Source organism: Bos indicus x Bos taurus, chromosome 10, assembly GCF_003369695.1.
Source record: "Bos indicus x Bos taurus breed Angus x Brahman F1 hybrid chromosome 10, Bos_hybrid_MaternalHap_v2.0, whole genome shotgun sequence".
NCBI lineage: Eukaryota > Metazoa > Chordata > Mammalia > Artiodactyla > Bovidae > Bos > Bos indicus x Bos taurus.
In genome coordinates, this window is record NC_040085.1 from 58,907,872 (window position 1) to 58,926,133 (window position 18,262).

Below are 18,262 nucleotides of genomic sequence, written 5' to 3' on the forward strand. Positions count from 1 at the left end.
ATTATTGCCTGGAGAATTCCATGGACAGAGGAGCCTGACAGGCTACAGTCTATGGCGTTGCAAAAGAGTCAGACATGACTTAGCAACTCACACACATACACACAGTGTCACTATCACTTGTATAGACTTCCTGTCCCCTTACATCCCTTTGTTGAGGAGCAACAACACATCTCTGGCCACACTAAGTACACTGAGAGAATTAGACCTTAGACGTGGCAGCATTTGATCGTAGCGAGAAGGCATTTTGTAAACTTTGAGAAATGTTGAGATTTCCAAAACCCTTTACTAGAAAGGTGAAAGAATTTGATCCCAGGTCACAAAGCAAGTGAGTAGCAAACCTAAGACAGGAATCTAGGTTTACTGGCTCCTTTCACCCGATTCGGAGAAGGCAATGGCACCCCACTCCAGTACTCTTGCTTGGAAAACCCCATGGACGGAGGAGCCTGTTAGGCTGCAATCCATGGAGTCGCTAAGAGTCGGACACGACTGAGCGACTTCACTTTCACTTTTCACTTTCATGCATTGGAGAAGGAAATGGCAGCCCATTCCAGTGTTCTTGCCTGGAGAATCCCAGGGACGGGAGAGCCTGGTGGGCTGCCGTCAATAGGGTCACACAGAGTTGGAAACGACTGAAGTGACTTAGCATTCACCCGATTATCACATTCCGAGGCCTCATTAGTGTTAGAGTTGCTGAAATACTACCTCGCATTCATATAGCTCTTAGTGCTACATTAAATTCTATGTTACAGTCTCTCCTTTTGGCCCAGTTGTGTGCTGGAGACAATAAATGCAATTGTTCACCCCTTGAGGATAAGAAGATTGCAACTCAAGAAGACACAAAGTAGTCTATGACAGAGTCAAGACCAGAACCCAGTTTTCCCAACTCCCTCTCCCTGGCTGTTTCCACAATGCTATCCTGCTTGTCTTAGAGCCTTCTGTCAGTGAAGTGGAAAACAAGTGTGAGACACCAGAATTTAAAAGAGAGCTCATTAAAAAAAAAAAAAAAAAAACAATTACATTATTTTGTAGGTACTGACATGAAATACTCAAATCTCTGTGTCTCTCCTGTCCTTCTAGCAATTTAAACGTTAAAGCGAGTTCTCCAGTTCTACACAAATCCACAGCAATTAAAACCTCGCGCTCTTAGGGTTGCTGCTTTCGTAACAAAGGTACCCTTATCAAATTGAAACAAAAATTTAAATACATAAAATCGAAGGGAAAAGGAAAAAACTCTGCGGTCCTCCCTTGTTTCTGGCCCACATTTATCTCTGTTCTCCTGAGTTTCACAAGCCAGGGGCACACGGCCAATGACTATTGGAAAGGCACGTATTCCGAAGAACACCCAACCGGCTAGTGGGTGGACAGCGCAGCACCCCAGGAGAAGATAACTGGAGTTCCAGACCTAGTCCCCTCTAATCTGCATCCCGGTGTTGTTGTAAGAAGCTCCCAAATCTTGAGGTGGTTTCGTTCACTGCAAAATGGGGGGACTTGGTCAGCCTGTGCACCGAGATGAACTTAAATTTGAGGCTGTACTCATTCTTTGCATATTTAAATCCATAAATGTGAATTTAAAATTATATATATATATATCATTACATAACCTCCTCAGAAGTAGCGTCTCCCTCTCCGTCGTTCGGGGGGCCCCGACAGGCCACTGCACAAGTCAGTGGGCGGATCAACAGGCTAACAAAAGGTCAGTTCGAAGGTCTCGCGGACTCGCCCCCGCGCCCCCGCGGTCCGCGCTGTTCCTAACTCTGGCGGCCCCGCCACCTGCTCCCGGCAGCCAATGGGGCGCACGGGGGGCGGCCGGGGCGGGGCGAGGCTACAAAAGGCCGTGCGCCAGGACACCCCGCCGCAGGCGCGCTCTCAGAAGGCTCAGGCGGAGGCAGCCGAGTTCCGGACACGGTCGGCGTGAGGACCAGGCGGGCGCGGGGCGATGCTGCGGGTGCGGTGTCTGCGCGGCGGGAGCCGCGGTGCCGAAGCGCTGCACTACATCGGGTCTCGGGTGCGTGCGCCGCCGCCTCGTCCGGCGGCCGCGTGCTCTCCCCCTCTCCTTCCCTCGATGTCCCCCGCCAGCTTTGCCCGACCGTGTCCTTTCTGGGTCCTCTCGGAAGCTCCGCTTCAAGAGCCTCCGCCGCCTGCCGGGAGCTCGGCGGTGTCCCTGGGGAAGGGGGCGTGCGTTGGGGCCACACCCGGTGGACACAGCTGCTGTCTGAGCAGGGGGCGCCGCCCTCCCCAACCGGATGGGGGTGGGGTGAAAAGCAACACCTCTGAGTGAAAGGGTGGGCTCGGGGGTGGGGGCGCCGGGGGTAGGCAGAGAGCTCGGCAGGGGTGCAGAGCGGACTGACGGGAGAAGGGGCGGAGTGGGGCTCGGGGACAGAGGGGGAGCGAGCAGGCCCGTTCCAAGTCCTGCGACGCGAGAGGAGTCGGAGCGAGTTCGATCTTCACCCAGATTTCTGGCGGGTCCTGCCTTCTGCTTACCTGATATGCAGGCACGCGCCTGCAGACCCTCCCTAGCTCCTGGGGCTGGAATAGTCGGGCTGTTTGGCTTCCCCCTGCAACTGGCTTCAGAACAGCTGTCACTCCCTCTTGTTTTGGTCTCCAACCTGGCTCCCCTTCTGTCTCCTTCCAAAGACTTTTAACAAAGATTTGGGAGCGGAGGGAGGGCGAGGTTTGTCCTGCGTATAAGGGACTCTCCCTCCTCTAGAATTTATAGGCTCTACATTTTCAAAAGGCTTTTCTGAAGTTCTTAGATTTCCTTTCCAGTCGTTTAAATTTGTACCTGGGTTAGTTAATCCTTATCTTGGCTAGGGTACTATGGACCATCTGCAAAATGCAGCCCGTGGCACTTGGTCACTCTCTCATAATTGCAGTGCCAAAGAATGTGAAGTGTATGTCAGTGAGGAGAAATTTATGGCTTGAAACTGATTATTCTAAAAGATAAAGTCCTTTACAAATGTTTCTATATTTTCATTTGAGGAGGTGGGGAAACTTTAATATTAGTAACCTTTGATCTGGAGGCTCCCTCCCCCAGCTGGACTTGGCAGGGAGGTTGCTTTCCGTGGCTTTCTGGGAAGAAGGGTGACCCATCACCCACAGAATAAGTGCTTAAAGCTTGATTGCAGAAAACTATTCTGAGATATAAATTAGGGTGTATGGTCTTTAGGGACAAAATATTCTGAGGAGTTTTAAAGAGTTATTCCAACTAAAAAAAAAATAGGTTTAAAGGTACATGTATAAATAAACAAGAAAGTACAATCTCCTGTAACCCCACTACCCACCAATAGGCTAACATCTCAGTCTACATTCTCTGCAAAGATTTTAAATGCCTGACTGTGTTAGCCTGGGTTTTCATCCCACTTCTGCTTCTCCCTCCCACAAGTACTGTACAGGACCACACAATAATCTCTTCTTTGTTCTTGGAAGCTTGGAAGAACTGTAACGGGATGGGTGCAGCGAACTTTCCAGAGCACCCAGGCAGCTACGGCTTCCTCCCGGAATTCCTGTGCAGCTGATGACAAGGCCACTGATCCTCTGCCCAAGGACTGCCCTGTCTCCTCTTTCAACGAATGGGACCCCTTAGAGGAAGTGATCGTGGGCAGAGCAGAAAATGCCTGTGTTCCACCGTTCACTGTGGAGGTGAAGGTAAAGCAAGGGTTTCCCATGTCTGTGTGGGTTCACTGTCTGCCGTCTGGCTTCTGCCCCCACTCCTCTGGAAATGCATTCTCTCTAGCTTACTCAGGACCACCCAAATCCAGTGACTGATGTTACCTTACTTGGCATCTCTGCAGTATTTGACATCATTTACTCCAGGGATTACTCCCTCCCTTCAGGTTCCGTGAGACCTTTTCTGAGGGTGGGGGAGTGGATATTAGTTTTTTCACTGTTTCTCACATCACTTTCTTTTACTGTCTATAATGTTGGGGTTGAACCGAATTTCACTTATAGCTGTTCTCACAGTTTGATTCCACACGTCCACTCTGGTCCAGATCTCTCTCCTAAATTCTGTCCATATAAACACGCTAAATTTCTTATTGGATGTTGCCACCAGACCTCAAATGTGGCATATGTGAGTTCAGCTACCAGCCACTCTGCGAAACTGGGGCCTTCTTCATTCCTTTCTTTCAGCTTTTAGCATTCCTATTTATTCAAGCTAAACATCAAAGAATCATCTTTTAGTTCTCCTTCAGTCACATCCTGCACATCCATTCTCCAAGATCTAACAAGTCTTTTGTCAAAATGAACCTTAGCTCCATCTCTCTGCTACTACCTTAGGTCAGGATCTCATCTGCTGCCTGAACTGTTGCACTTAACTCCTAACTGTATTGTGTGTGTGTTAGTCAATCAGTCGTGTCCAACTCTTTGTGACCCCATGGATTGTAGCCCACCAAGCTCCTTTGTCCATGTCATTTTCCAGCAAGGATACTGGGGTGGGTTGCCATTTCCTTCTCCAGGGAATCTTCCCAATCCAGGGACTGAACCCGGGTCTCCCACATTGCAGGCAGATTCTTTACCATCTGAGCCACCAGGGAAGTTAACTCCTAACTGGTCTCCCTTACTTGCTGTACTATCTAAACCACCTCCAGCTTCTGTCAGAGTGATTTTTTAAAACCAGAATTCAGTGTTGTTACTCATCTGCTTCTGTCAGTCCCCTATTTTGCCAGCCTCTCGCCTCTTAGTAATTTCCCCCAGTTTTCAGCAGACTTTCTAAGATAACCATATAAACAACCAAACTAGACTATTCACTGTTCCCCAAACAAGCCTCAGGCCTTTGCTTCCACACAGAACTCTCCCACATACCTTCCTGCACTCCTTTTGTCTGCAGTTTAAACCTCCTCCTCTTCCTTCCTAGTTCCCATGGCACCTCCCACGAAGCCTTCCAAGATTTCCCTGGCAACAAGTAATATCTTCTCTTTTAAAAACTCATAGTGCTCTTTATTGGTAATATTTTCATGACCAGAGCCTCTGTGGGCTGGTGTTCTCGTTATATACGGCAGAACAGTTCCATCCACACTGCAGGCACGGTCTAGGCTTCCATTAAGAATAGGTTAGGAATATATCTTCGGTACACTTAAATTCCTCCTGAATGTTAACAGATTGTTTGTAAGGTGGGTTGAGGAATTAAACAGAAATCATCATCATCAGATATGTTGCCTATCTTGTATCAGGGCTTCAGAGTTACTAGAACAAAAAAACTTCCTTTCCATCTGGAGAGAGGATATTTATGATGTTTATGTTTAGCAACTGAAATTGTTACTCTGTATCTTATGGTAACTAACTGACAAGGCAGTTGAATTCAAGTGTCAGGAGAGGAAAGGGAAAAATGGTGACCAAGTGCTGGACAATTAGGAAGTCTTCCTAAAGGAAGAAAATAATTCTTGAGTTAGACCTTGAAGAGAAGGCTTCTGATTGTTCTGAAACTACCTTTGGTTCTGATATGTGAAATTTGATGAACAGATGAATTTATGTACCATCCACATGTTTTAAAAAGGGGCATGATCTTTTAAAAGTCTTTTCTTAGAAGGACTTCTCATCACCTAACCATTTTAATTGTGTTGGTCACGCAATTGTGTCCGACTCTTTGCGACCCCATGGACTGTAGCCCGCCAGGCTCCTCTGTCCATGGAATTCTCCAGGCAAGAATACTGAAGTGGACTGGATGAAATTAAATGTCAAATTCAGGTGTAGTTTATCCTTCTATTTGTCTTTAGAATGATTGACTTTTATATCATGTGATCTTATGGGATTGGACTTCTAAGACATTATTTTGAGTTCTTTGTTATTTGATTTATGACCTTATATTTTGGAATTTCATGGGCTTTTGGAAGGTGTGCTAGGCTAAAGTCAGGAGACCAGGACTGAATTAGTTATCTGATAAAAGCTTATTAGCTAATCTCAATGAATCAGCTGTTTGACCTTGTGATCTTGATTCCACAAATTTCTGGGCCTCACTAAAATGAAGATATTAAATGGTTTGCTATCCATCCAGTGAGATTAAATACGAAGGTAAAGGGTTAGATGTGAATTATTTTTAAAGGAAAAAACTACAGCTCATTATAGTTGTATGGATGCAGTTTGCCAAGTCCATTGAGGATGTAATAATTGTAAATAGTAGTAGCATTAGCAGTACTGATTTCATTCATTTCTCTGGTTATTTCTGCTTTATGCCACATATGAAACTAGGTATTGAGAGAGAAGAAATTAAATCTAAGACTAGAAGGCAACATCTTACCTTCTAGTTGGAGGAAAATGACAGCTATATAAAGCAGTTTGGGACCAGTAAAATATAAAATAATGTAGTAAACTATAGGTAGTTATAGCATAAGATATGCTGGAAGGTATAAGTGCTAGAGAAATGTTATGGGAATGAGGAACATAGTCATCAGGAAGCACAAGTTTTGAAAGCTGTATGGCTTTTTATTCTGCAAAACATAGTGAATACTTTTGATCAAATATGTGTTTTTTGCTTTTGCTTTTTTTTTAAATAATGCCCTTGATGAAAGGACTAAATTTTAAAAATATAAAGTCGATCAAGGTTAATGTCATGTAAGTTTGCAGCTGGATAAATAATAAGTTAATATTGAGATTTCCTAACCTTCCAAAGACAGTGTTTAAAATTTATTTGGCAAATACCTCTGAAGGATTTTAGGCTCTGAATGACTATCCAGTTTCTAGGAATACAGCCACATCTCTGCAACAGATTATTAAAAAATCACATGCTAAGCATTTATTATAGTGTTTTTTTTTAATCTTGCAGACACTTAGTAAATGATTGCTAACTCATTTATCAGGGTTCTAAAGGAAGTGTAAATAATTTCCAACTATCTCTTGGAAAATGTAGTCTGTCCTGATCATTTAGACTTTGTCCAACCTTTAGCCAGAGTTTGAGCTACACAAGAGAATTCACACTTGTTCAAATAACTTTTTTTCTCCCAGGAAAGTTTACTTTACTTTATCAAGCAAGCTCCACTCTGCACAAGTAGTCACATGGGCTACTCTGGAATGTGTCCAGTGAGACAACACGGCCGCGCCTCTGCTGTTACCCAGTGTGAAACTTTCAAAGGCTTCTTGTCCCCTGGTGGACTGTAAGAGATGTGCCTGGCATGAGAAGGAGGAAGCAGTGAATGGATGAGTAGTACCAGGATGTGTCTGAGAGGAAAATAAAGAGCCATTATTATCCTTTCCTCTGCTTGCCACTGCAGGACTTCCTAGGAGTAGAAAACAGTAGAGTGCTCTTAATTTGTTTTTGTTTTTTTTTTTTTAAAGAGTGGATTGATCTTAAAAAGTACTCACATTTTTAATTTTGATAACATTGTTTATGGGCCAGAATTTGAGCTTATTGTTTGCTCAAAATGAAAGCAACTAAGTGATCCTTTAGACAGGGCTTGACAAGCTTTTTCTGTACAGGGCTAGATAATTGTTTCAGGCTTTGTACACATAGGTCTCTGTCACATCACTCTCAACTCTGCCACGGTGGTGCAAACCCACCACAGACAATGTGGAAATGAATGTGTGTGTGTCTGTGCTCCATAAAACTTTATTGACAAAAAACAGGCAGCAGTCCGGGTTTGGCCCATGGACTTGAGTTTGCCAGCCCCTGTTTTTCAGCTTCACTGGCTTCTCCCTGTTTGCTGAAGACCTGTTTTTCAGATTTTTAGTCCATCTCCAGTAGGCTCAGCTCCAGCCTAATTGATGTGAACCTAGATGTTGAACTGACAAGAGGCAGGTCTGCTTCCGTATGTTTGATATTTATCAGGCTGAGATGAAAGTGGAAGTAGAGACATAAAATCTGGAAAAGATTTGGTCTTTGACATTAAAGAGCTAGACATCTAGACAGTCATATCTCATTACCCAATTTCTCCTTCTTTATGGCACTTAACCACTGTCTGAAATTGTCTGATTGGTGATGGAAACCTTATAGGACATGATTAGGACTCATAGTTGTCTGGTTAATCAGTAATATAAAGAAACATTTTAAAAACACCAGCTTACATTTTTTTTTAAAACTTAAGACATACAAATGTACATTGATTTGCCAATCTTTTGATGAAGGTCCAAGGCTTTTTCTTAGCATTTGGATCTTCTGAGTGGAATTCTGCTTTTTCTGTCTTGATAAATTATATCCATATGTATCCCCTACATTCCCCAACATATTTCTTTAATTTGACTGAGAAGTTGGCACAGGCAAAACAATCTGAACACAAAAGCCTTCAGAGTTTTATACTTTTGAAAACCAACATTTTACAGTTGTTACCTACCCTAATTCAATAGTAATTTTTGGCAATTGATTGAGCATTTTTAAAACATTCAACTTTTTTCCATTCAGTTGTCTTTTAATATGCATATATAGCCCTTAGACACTTCCTAAATGTTAAGCTTTTTTTTTTTTTCAGCTACTTAAAAATTTGTGAATTTGCGTATCAGATCACTTCTTTTTATGGTGAAAGACCTGAAGCAATAGGAGAGCTTGGATGGATTGGGGAGAGAAGCACTGTGGTGGGGAGAGACATGTTGGCAGGGAAGGACAGGAAACACTAAAAGCAGACTTGTATCGCTGCACAGTTTTGCCAAGTAGTGATTCTGTTGAATGAGAAAATAATCACGAATGGATTTTTAAGAGAAAACAAAGCATATTTGAGAGCATGTCCCTAACCTTTAAGGGAGCAGTGTCCTATTTTTCTACAGTGTCCTATTTTTCTGAAGTGCTGTTTTTTAGACAAAATTCTGGGATGCATGGACAGCCCACGGTTTTATCTTCTATAAGTGTGCTTTTATTCTCTTTATCTCTTCTGTTTGTTCTCTTACTTGACTTCATTGCAACTGTCCATTGGGAGCACCGTGTCCTGTTTTGTTTATGTAGCACGTGAACACTGGCCCAGGAGCACTCCAAGCCCCTGTGAGGGCAGACATGCTGTGCGTGGTAAGGCATGAGATCTCAGGCAGAAGGAAGAAAAGCTCTCAAAACATCAAGAGAATTGAGAGATCTTCGTTCAACAAATATTGATTATCTCCCCAGAGAGTCAGTCAAGTGTGCTTGTTTCTGGGGATGAACACTAGACCAGATGTAGTCTCAGTCTTAGTTCTTTTAAGTTATACAAATTACTGTTCACAACCTATGAACCTATTTTGAGTTGTATTTTTTTCCTGTTAAGTTTCATTTACTTTCTTCTGGTTCTAGGCCAACACATATGACAAGCACTGGCCTTTTTACCAAAAGTATGGGGGCAGTTATTTTCCCAAAGATCATTTGCAAAAGGCTGTTGCTGAAATTGAAGAAATGTGCAATATTTTAAAAATGGAAGGAGTGACAGTGAGGAGGCCTGACCCCATTGACTGGTCACTGAAGTATAAAACTCCTGATTTTGAGTCTACGGGTAAGTCATGTTGATTATTTAAACTGCTAATGTTTAAAGTTTTTCATTTTTCTCAACATGTAAGGGGAAAGCTCTGATTATTTCTCAGAGATTCCTTTGTTTTAATAATCTTTCGAAACTTTAAGGATTATTTAGGGACAGTTTAATTCTTTTTGGTAAGATTGAGATGTACACAATTTCAACTCCATTGTAAATCTAGAGTCTCCTTAAAAGAAGCAGAAGTTTTTTCTAAACCTCCTGAGCATTTCCTTTCATAAGAACAGTGGATTCCATTTTAATTTTCTTCAAGAACAGAAATTAAAAGGGGAACAGAACATGGTGGGAATACTTTCACTACAAATTAGTGGATCCCCACACACCTCTAGTTTACTGCTTACCACTGCATATACATCAGCAGCAGGAGACCAATCCTAGAAGTGCCTTGAATGCAAGAAAAAAAAAATCGTGAGCAAAGAACATGAAAAACATGTGAATGAGTTTAAAATTAAAATGTAAAAATTTGTTTAAAGTGGGGGGGACAGAAACATTCCCATCTTATTTTTAACTGACATTCTTGCAAGATTGTTCTTGTCTGTAAGTTCAGTGTTCTAATTTATAGTTGTAAAAGTGATCCTTGGCCCAGTTTTCATCTTGTAGTACTGATATTCCCTGAAAAACACTGTTGCTGCTGCTACTGCTAAGTCGCTTCAGTCATGTCCGACTCTGTGCGACCCCATAGACAGCAGCCCACCAGGCTCCCCGGTCCCTGGGATTCTCCAGGCAAGAACACTGGAGTGGGTTGCCATTGCCTTCTCCAATGCATGAAAGTGAAAAATGAAAGTGAAGTCTTTTCAGTCGTGTCAGATTCTTAGCAACCTCGTGGACTGCAGCCTACCAGGTTCCTCTGTCCATGGGATTTTCCAGGCAAGAGTACTGGAGTGGGGTGCCATTGCCTTCTCCGAAAAACACTGTTAGGAGTTAACAAAAGGTGAAAACTGGTGGTTTGATAGCTCTTCAAACAAGAGGTGCTTTTTTTTCCCCCTTTTTTTCTTCCTTTCTTCTTTTTTTGGCTTCATCATCCCCATACAGAATTCATATTAACATTATCTAGCATGTATCATTTAATATTTTTCATGTGCATGTAATTATATATATTATACACATATAAGTTTTCTGTAATTTTTATTTATTTATTTTTTACCAAAGAAAAGGATCATACTATATAGACTCTTGTCTTGGAAATCAGCATCACTGAGGTTGCTCTGGAATTTTCTGGCTTAACAGGTTTATATGGCGCGATGCCTCGAGACATCCTGATAGTTGTGGGAAATGAGATTATCGAGGCTCCCATGGCCTGGCGCGCTCGCTTCTTTGAGTACCGTGCATACAGAACAATTATCAAAGACTACTTCCGCCGTGGGGCCAAGTGGACAACGGCTCCTAAGCCCACAATGGCTGATGAGCTTTATGACCAAGTAAGTTCTCAATTGTAGGAAAGCTTATTAGTAACTTCTCTAAATAATCCACAGAGACTGAGAGATTCTCTGTTACCTTTTATTTATTATGTATTTCAGAAACTGAGATCACCTACTTTTCAATAAATGATTGTCTTATGATGAAAAGAAGAGTAAATGATATTGTGATCATAGCTAGCACTTACTGTTGTTAACCATGTGCCAGATCTTGAGCTCAGCACTTTATTTACCTCTTCAGTCCTGTTTATCTTTCACAACCCTATGAGGGAATATATTCATTCCATTACAGGGAAGAATACTTGCCTAAAGACACGTACCTATTCATTGGTGGAGACAGAAGAGTCACTAGGCTGAACTTCGTCCTCATCTAGAAAAAGAATTTGGTCTGTAGGCCATATTTACAGTAAAAGGAAGCATATATGTCCCTTATTAGATCACTTACTATTTGATCACTTACGCAAAGAATCAAAAAGTCAAAATTTCTTTAAACATTCTATGAGTTTAAAGACAGAAGTAAATGGGACTTGCCTGGTGGTCCAGTGGTTAAGACTCCATGCTTCCAATTCAGGGGGTGCAGGTTCATTCCCTAGTCAGAGAACTAAGATCCCACATGCTGCATGGAGTAGCCAAAAAAGTAAAAAAAAAAAAAGAAGTAAGTAATGAATGTGTTACCCAATATACACACCCAATCAGATTTAGTTGGGGATGCATGGCAATTCATTTTATGATAAGAGTTAGGCTCAGGGCCAAATTCCTTTTCTAAAAGAACAGAATGGTTTCATCCTGTTGATTTTCAATACTGTGGATAGCTTCATAAGTCAACTTATGGGTTATGGAATATTTTCATCTGTATTCCTCTGTATCACTTGCTTCCAAGTATTGAATATCAGAAACTTGTCTCGACTAGTTTTTAAATTTCTTTCTTGTTGGTTTTGTTTATTTTGGTTTGCTTAGCATAGGCCTACATCTTCCCAGGCATGTTTTAGTCTAGAACAGGGTAGTAATATTGGGGGAAATGGTGACATTGAACTAATTCCTTAATGATAAAGGCCCTATGAATCATTTCCTCATGAACCAATGCATTGTGTGTGTCCATTCTTGTTCCAATTAGGATTACCCCATCCATTCTGTAGAAGACAGACACAAATTGGCTGCTCAGGGAAAGTTTGTGACAACTGAGTTTGAGCCATGCTTTGATGCTGCTGATTTCATTCGAGCTGGAAGAGATATCTTCGTACAAAGAAGCCAGGTTGACAAAGGCTGCCTTGGAAATTTCTCGCTTTACTATTATATTTTAAATTTCCAAATTAAAATATTTTCACCCTGTTTTTACTTATCTAAACACAGAACCAAGTTTTTACAGGCTTATGTCTCTCTCTATTTTCAGGTTACAAACTACATGGGCATTGAATGGATGCGTAAGCATCTGGCTCCAGACTACAGAGTGCACATTGTTTCCTTTAAAGACCCCAATCCAATGCACATTGATGCCACCTTCAATATCATTGGGCCTGGTCTTGTGCTTTCCAACCCTGACCGACCATGTCACCAGGTAGGGGAGTTCTTAGGACTCTGGAAAACGAATAGAGTCTGGCAACTGAAGGAATTGCCACTTTTATTTTAAGCACTTCCATGATTCCTAATGGTTCTAAATGACAGTCAGCAATGCTCAATAGTATTATGATCAAACACTGGATTGCTTATGTTACATTTACTACAGAATGTCCAACACAGAAATATACATTTGTAATTGTGATAATTAGACTTTAACTTTGGCTGCTTGCTGCTGTCAGAGCCTCAATTTTGGCATTTGTGTGTGTTTTATTGAACAGAGTAGTATTAACTCATAACTTGCAGGTGAGGTTCCTCAGCAGCTGAATTGCAAACAAGATGATCTCTGCATGTCTGGGGTCACACCACTGGGTAGTGGGTGTCTTCTTCCCTCTCCAGTGGGGACCCTTTCAGCCCCCCACCTCCACCCTGCAGGGAGAAATGGAGCCGCTGCTCCTGCAGCCTCCTACCTCTGCCCACTACCCTCTGCTTCCAGTTGGGCGGTGAGTGATTTTGTGCTATTTCTGGGTTGCAGTACACCATTGTGAAATTAACTATTTTACCATATCACTGTTCATTTCCATTCCATATGTTTAGACCCAATGACAACAATTACCTATTCATTTCATTTTATGTAAATTATATACAGTAAATATTTTAAGACATTATTTATTGACATACTAAGTGGGTACGTGATCCTAGGGATGGTTGGGTTGTAATAGGTCACTAAGAACAGTTGCAGTTCTTTGGGAGTATACTCCTAACATCTGTTTTTATACCATGAGCACAGATGCAAGGTGACAGACTGTGAAGTGGATGGACTCTGGGTTTGACATAGTCATATTCTGTGTTCTTATAAATAGGAAATATTTTCATTTTAATGAGAATTTCTCAAAGAAAGTGTCTTTGGTTTTTTCAAATCTCTGAAACCTGTGAAAAGCACAAGAATATTTTTTAAAGCTTTTAACTTTTCTCTTACTTTTTTAACTTTAATCTGGCAATCTGAGGATTTTGTGTACATTTTAACTAAGATTCAGAAAAAATCATCCAAGTGTTTTGAAATTTTAATTTTTTAATTTTGACATTTGAGAAGACAGAGTCTCAAAAAGAACTGTTAATCATAAGGACTACTGGAGGTCAAGAATAAGAATAGTATCTATTAAAGATTTAAATCTCTTTGGGTTTGGGGGGTTTTTTTTGGTCTTGCAGATTGATCTTTTCAAGAAAGCAGGATGGACCATAGTTACTCCTCCAACACCAATCATCCCAGATGGTATGTTTACTTTTGTGTACTCATAGCCTACAATGATTACTTCAGTGGCCAAGCATCTTCCACCTATAGACAGCAGCCCACATATTAGCAATTTAGAATGTTTTCCCAGTAAGGAATAAATTGGTGATTGGGGCTACAGGTACTAGAACAAAGCTAGACTTGTGTTCACAGCCTCTCCTTCCATAGAAAATGAAATTGAAAATACAGGAAAAACCAGTATAAAGCAACATCACAGAAAGCAAGAAACAACTTTTTAAAGACAACATTTGAAATTCAAATGTGTGTTGATTCTTAACTTTTACAGACAGCCTTAGAATTAAAATAAAACTTCACAGGGAAACTGAAATACTGGAAGAATTGAGCTGTCACTTGAATATTCTTCACTTTCGAACCTTCTTTGCTTTAACCAAGAATGGCAGCAGACATGATTTAACAGTTGTTGCTATTTTTAGATCACCCACTCTGGATGTCCTCCAAATGGCTTTCCATGAATGTCTTAATGCTAGATGAAAAGCGTGTTATGGTGGATGCCAACGAGGTCCCAATTCAGAAGATGTTTGAAAAGCTGGGTATGTACAATAAATGAAACACATTGCCATGTTTGAAAATATTAAATGATAAGAAGTGACATGATAGGTCTGATGTGTGATTTAGTTAATTAAATTTCTATTCTTTTTAGAAGTACCACGTTATTATTTCATAAATGGACAGTATATTTGTTTCCAACAGTCACAATCTCAAAAGGTTGGAAATGCATCCCGGGCTCCTTAGATACCCCTTGGCAATAATATATCAATCTTCTATGACTTATCTAACCTCCTGGTGCCCAAGGGTGGAGAATTACCCCTTTGCAGATGAGCACATAGATGGTTTGTCTCTTTCCCAAGTAAGAAATTGTTGGACTTTGCTGCTGGCTCAATGGTAAAGAATCCACCTGCCAGTGCAGGAGACATGGGTTCAATCCCTGATCCAGAAAGATCCCACTTGCCACGGAGCAACTAAGCCTGTGCAATACAACCACTGAGCCTTGCTCTAGAGCCCGGGAGCTGCAACTACCGAGGCCAGCACACTCTAGGGCCCATGCTCTGCAACAGGAGGAAACCCCCCAGTGAGCAGCCTGAGCATCACAACTAGAGAGTAACCCCCATTCACCATATCCACGGCAGGCAAAAAAATTATTTTAAAAAACAAATTGTCGGGATCCTTTAAAAGTAATTTAATTGTCATTACATATTTTAAAGGACATATAAGGATACAAATACAGAAGTAACTTAGATAAGCAATGTGAACAAACAAATGAAATAAAGAGTGTCAGTAAATCATTTCAGCTTTGAACTAAAAAAGCAGGACTAGTTATTACTTGGGTGGGCGTTTGGTTTTCCTGGTATTCAAAATTTAGACCAGTTATTCTATACTGAGAAAGTGTTGAAAGAATTTTCATATGGTTGTTATCAGGGTGCAGAAGTGTGTGTGTTTATCACTCTGTATCATTCTATTTGACATATTACATATTTAACATTAACACATATTTGTTAAATAAAGCCAGGCAGTACACTTGTTAAAATCAAGTCATGTTTTATGTGTTATATTTCAGGTATGCTACTCAGAAGAGATTGTTTGCCTCTTTGAAACATCTCTCTTTAAAGAAGTATCAGTCAAAAAGGATTAGCCTATTAGTTTTAGATTGAACCCAACCTAATTATTTCACCCCTAATGCTATGCCACTTTTCTCCTCTGGCTTTTAATTTCTTGGGTTACGTTTCCTTATCCATTAAGATTTTATAGTTTCGCAACTTAAAATATTATAAAGTACCAAATATTTGATTTATAACTTTAAAAAATTTTATTATTTGTTTGACATGCTGGGTCTTTGTTGCTACACAGGCTTTTTTCTAGTTGCAGTGAGCAGGGGCTGTTCTCCAGTTGCAGTGCGCTGGCTTCTCATTGTGGTGGCTTGTCGTTGCAGAGCACAGGCTGTAGGGCGCACGGGCTTCAGTAGTTGCGGCTCCTGGGCTCTAGAGCACCGGTTCAATAGTTGTGGCCCACAGGCTTAGTTGCTTCACGGCAAGTCGGATCTTCCCAGACCAGGGATCAAACCCATATCTCCTTCAGTGGCAGGCAGATTCATTACCACTGAGCCATCAGGGAAGCCATATAGTTTTATTTTTAATAAAATCTTTTTTAACATAGGGAACTTGTTAAAGCAAATTGAATTCTCTCCAATTTAGGCCTCATACGGCTAGCCATCTGACTGATAGGTATGTCTTTCTATCAGGAAACATATGCTTGTGGTTAAAAGCCCACTGCTTAACCCATGTCAAAACCCTATTTTTATTTTTCAAAGTCCTGCTCAGTCTAACTTTCTCAGAAAAGGCTTTCTGGATGACTCATGCTGCCTTTCTGACTATACCAATGGACCCTTTTTAGCAACTCTGTAGCTTAGCTTCCCTCTCAAAATAATGGGTTCCTGGAGAGAGAGGAGAATAGATTTTCTTTTTAAAATCCAGTTATGCCAAACACAAGAGATTCTTCCTAAATGCCATTGGTTGCTTGCACCATGTATATCATCACCATGTTAGTACAGATAGTGCCAGATTAAACTAATTGGCTGAAGCGCTTTGGCACCTGTATGGCCATACCACACAGATGAGCTCTGTTCCACTATTTCCTTGAGGTGGCCTGGTTGAGCTAATTGTGTCAGATAAATTCTGCTTATATGTGAGTAGGTAAAGTCAACTTTTGAAAGTGACTAAATTTTCCTTTTTTCTTAAATTGACATGGTAAAAATAGAAACAGTCTGACCCAGTAATTAAAGCATAATTCTAAAAGGACTTAACATTTTACTACTTGGATTGTTTTTGACCATTTGTCAGATATGTCTGCTTATGAAACCTGTTGACTTGTGAATAGTCAGTAGAACAAAATAGACTTCAGAGTCTCTGTTGACTTTCTGGTGAAGGTTTTATATTAGCAGTGGAATAGATTAGATGACATATAATTGGTGAAAATAAAAATCAAAGACTATCCTAGGTTGGGGTGGATTTAAGGGTTAGAACAGCAGGATTCCTATCCATTTTTAGGCTCACCTCTATCGGAGAATCTTCACACGAGTCCATCTAACCGTCCACGTCTCTCTCTTTCCATGCAGGTATCAGTACCATTAAGGTTAGCATTCGTAACGCCAATTCCCTGGGAGGAGGCTTCCACTGCTGGACCTGTGATGTCCGTCGCCGGGGCACCCTGCAGTCCTACTTTGACTGACCAGGCCTGCTGGGGCTTGGGGCTTTGCCTCAGATAAACCTAGGAAGTTTAGGGACAAGGTTCATTCTCCTGCTTTAAAAAGTGCATCAACTGTAGTGCTTTAAACAATCATATTTTTAACAGGGGTCTTAAGCCTGGGTTCTTTTTATTACTTTTCTCTGATATAAGGAAAATAATTTGTGTTAGGTCTTACTCTCTACTCCTAAATTTTTTACTGTTTGGCTTCAAGCATAAAAATTTGGTGAATGTCTACCAAAACAAAAATTAGTCATTTGAGTAACGTGGCCACTAATACATTTAACCGTCTACCTCCGTTTTTAATTTTCTTTTCCATAAGGCAGCTTGAAATGTTGGTCCTAATCTTCACTTTTGTTTTTCCTTTTTGCTAAACTTGTGAATGTATGACTTCTTTTTTCTAAATGAAAGACTCAGAATGTATACAGATCTTAAGTAGAACCAGATAATTGTCTCTTTTTCTAATAAGGAATTCTGTTCATTTTTAATTTTTCATTTTAAAAAATAACCTAGACTATGCAAACATTTAAGTGAATTTTCCATGAATATTTTTAATCTTCTCATCTCAACATTGGTGATATTTGCTACTAAAAACCTTTTCATACAACTTACCTCATTTCAAGTGATTTATTCTTATCTCTTTTTTTCTTCTCTGTTCAAAATTTTACAGAAATATTTAGTGCAATAGGATATAACGATAAGTTACAGTTCCTAAATTTTCATGTTCAGTATCTAATGGATACTTTGGTAATCTAAGATTTGTTTACAGATGTGCACATTATTTAAAGCACAGACTATAAAAGCATTAAAAAAAACAAAACTAATGGAGGTAAAACATATATGTCATGTGAAATAATTTTAATGTTGGATACTGTACATGTATTTTTATTCTAATAAACTTTTGTGTTACAGAATGGATTTTATCAGTCTAATTATTTTAAGCATAACTAAGTTATGGGAATTAGCTCTTGGAACAGAATTCTAATGCATTGGATTAATCAATACATTCATCCCCAGTAGATAAAAATTTAAACCTAACACTTGTATTTAGAAATGTTTAGCAGTCAGATTTCATTTATTGATTAATCCAATCATTCAACAATATCTGAATGTCTTCTGAATATAAGGGACTAGGCCCTGGAAGAGGATAAACTCTCCATTCTCAAGATGCTCAATATTTTGACCTATGAAAATTCTGTGGAGGTGGGGGCATGGGGAAGTATACTTTGAAAGCGCTTCCATCATGCCCTCGATTCCTGGTGTCTTTTTCCACACACCACAGAAATACCTGCCCATTCTACACTTGGACTGAATCCTGCTTTAGAAACCATACA

The 18,262-nt window shown here is 40.6% G+C and overlaps 1 protein-coding gene across 1 annotated transcript; it reads left to right on the forward strand.

Annotated features, from left to right (window-relative positions):
• Positions 1–1,823: 1,823 nt before the first annotated feature.
• GATM (glycine amidinotransferase) lies at positions 1,824–17,846 on the forward strand. The gene is made up of 9 exons (XM_027554108.1): positions 1,824–2,005; positions 3,427–3,645; positions 9,179–9,374; positions 10,638–10,828; positions 11,940–12,077; positions 12,216–12,380; positions 13,589–13,652; positions 14,105–14,221; positions 16,801–17,846. Exons 1-9 carry the CDS (start codon positions 1,937–1,939, stop codon positions 16,911–16,913), a joined length of 1,272 nt encoding a protein of 423 aa, XP_027409909.1. The 5' UTR covers positions 1,824–1,936; the 3' UTR covers positions 16,914–17,846.
• The last annotated feature ends 416 nt before the right edge of the window (positions 17,847–18,262 follow it).

Excerpts from the sequence above, each read along its gene's own strand:
- GATM (XM_027554108.1), top strand. The coding sequence starts at position 1,937 with ATGCTGCGGGTGCGGTGTCTGCGCGGCGGGAGCCGCGGTGCCGAAGCG. Across the intron at positions 10,829-11,939 it reads CTGATGAGCTTTATGACCAA|GATTACCCCATCCATTCTGT; the intron begins GTAAGTTCTCAA and ends TGTTCCAATTAG. Across the intron at positions 12,078-12,215 it reads TCTTCGTACAAAGAAGCCAG|GTTACAAACTACATGGGCAT; the intron begins GTTGACAAAGGC and ends CTCTATTTTCAG.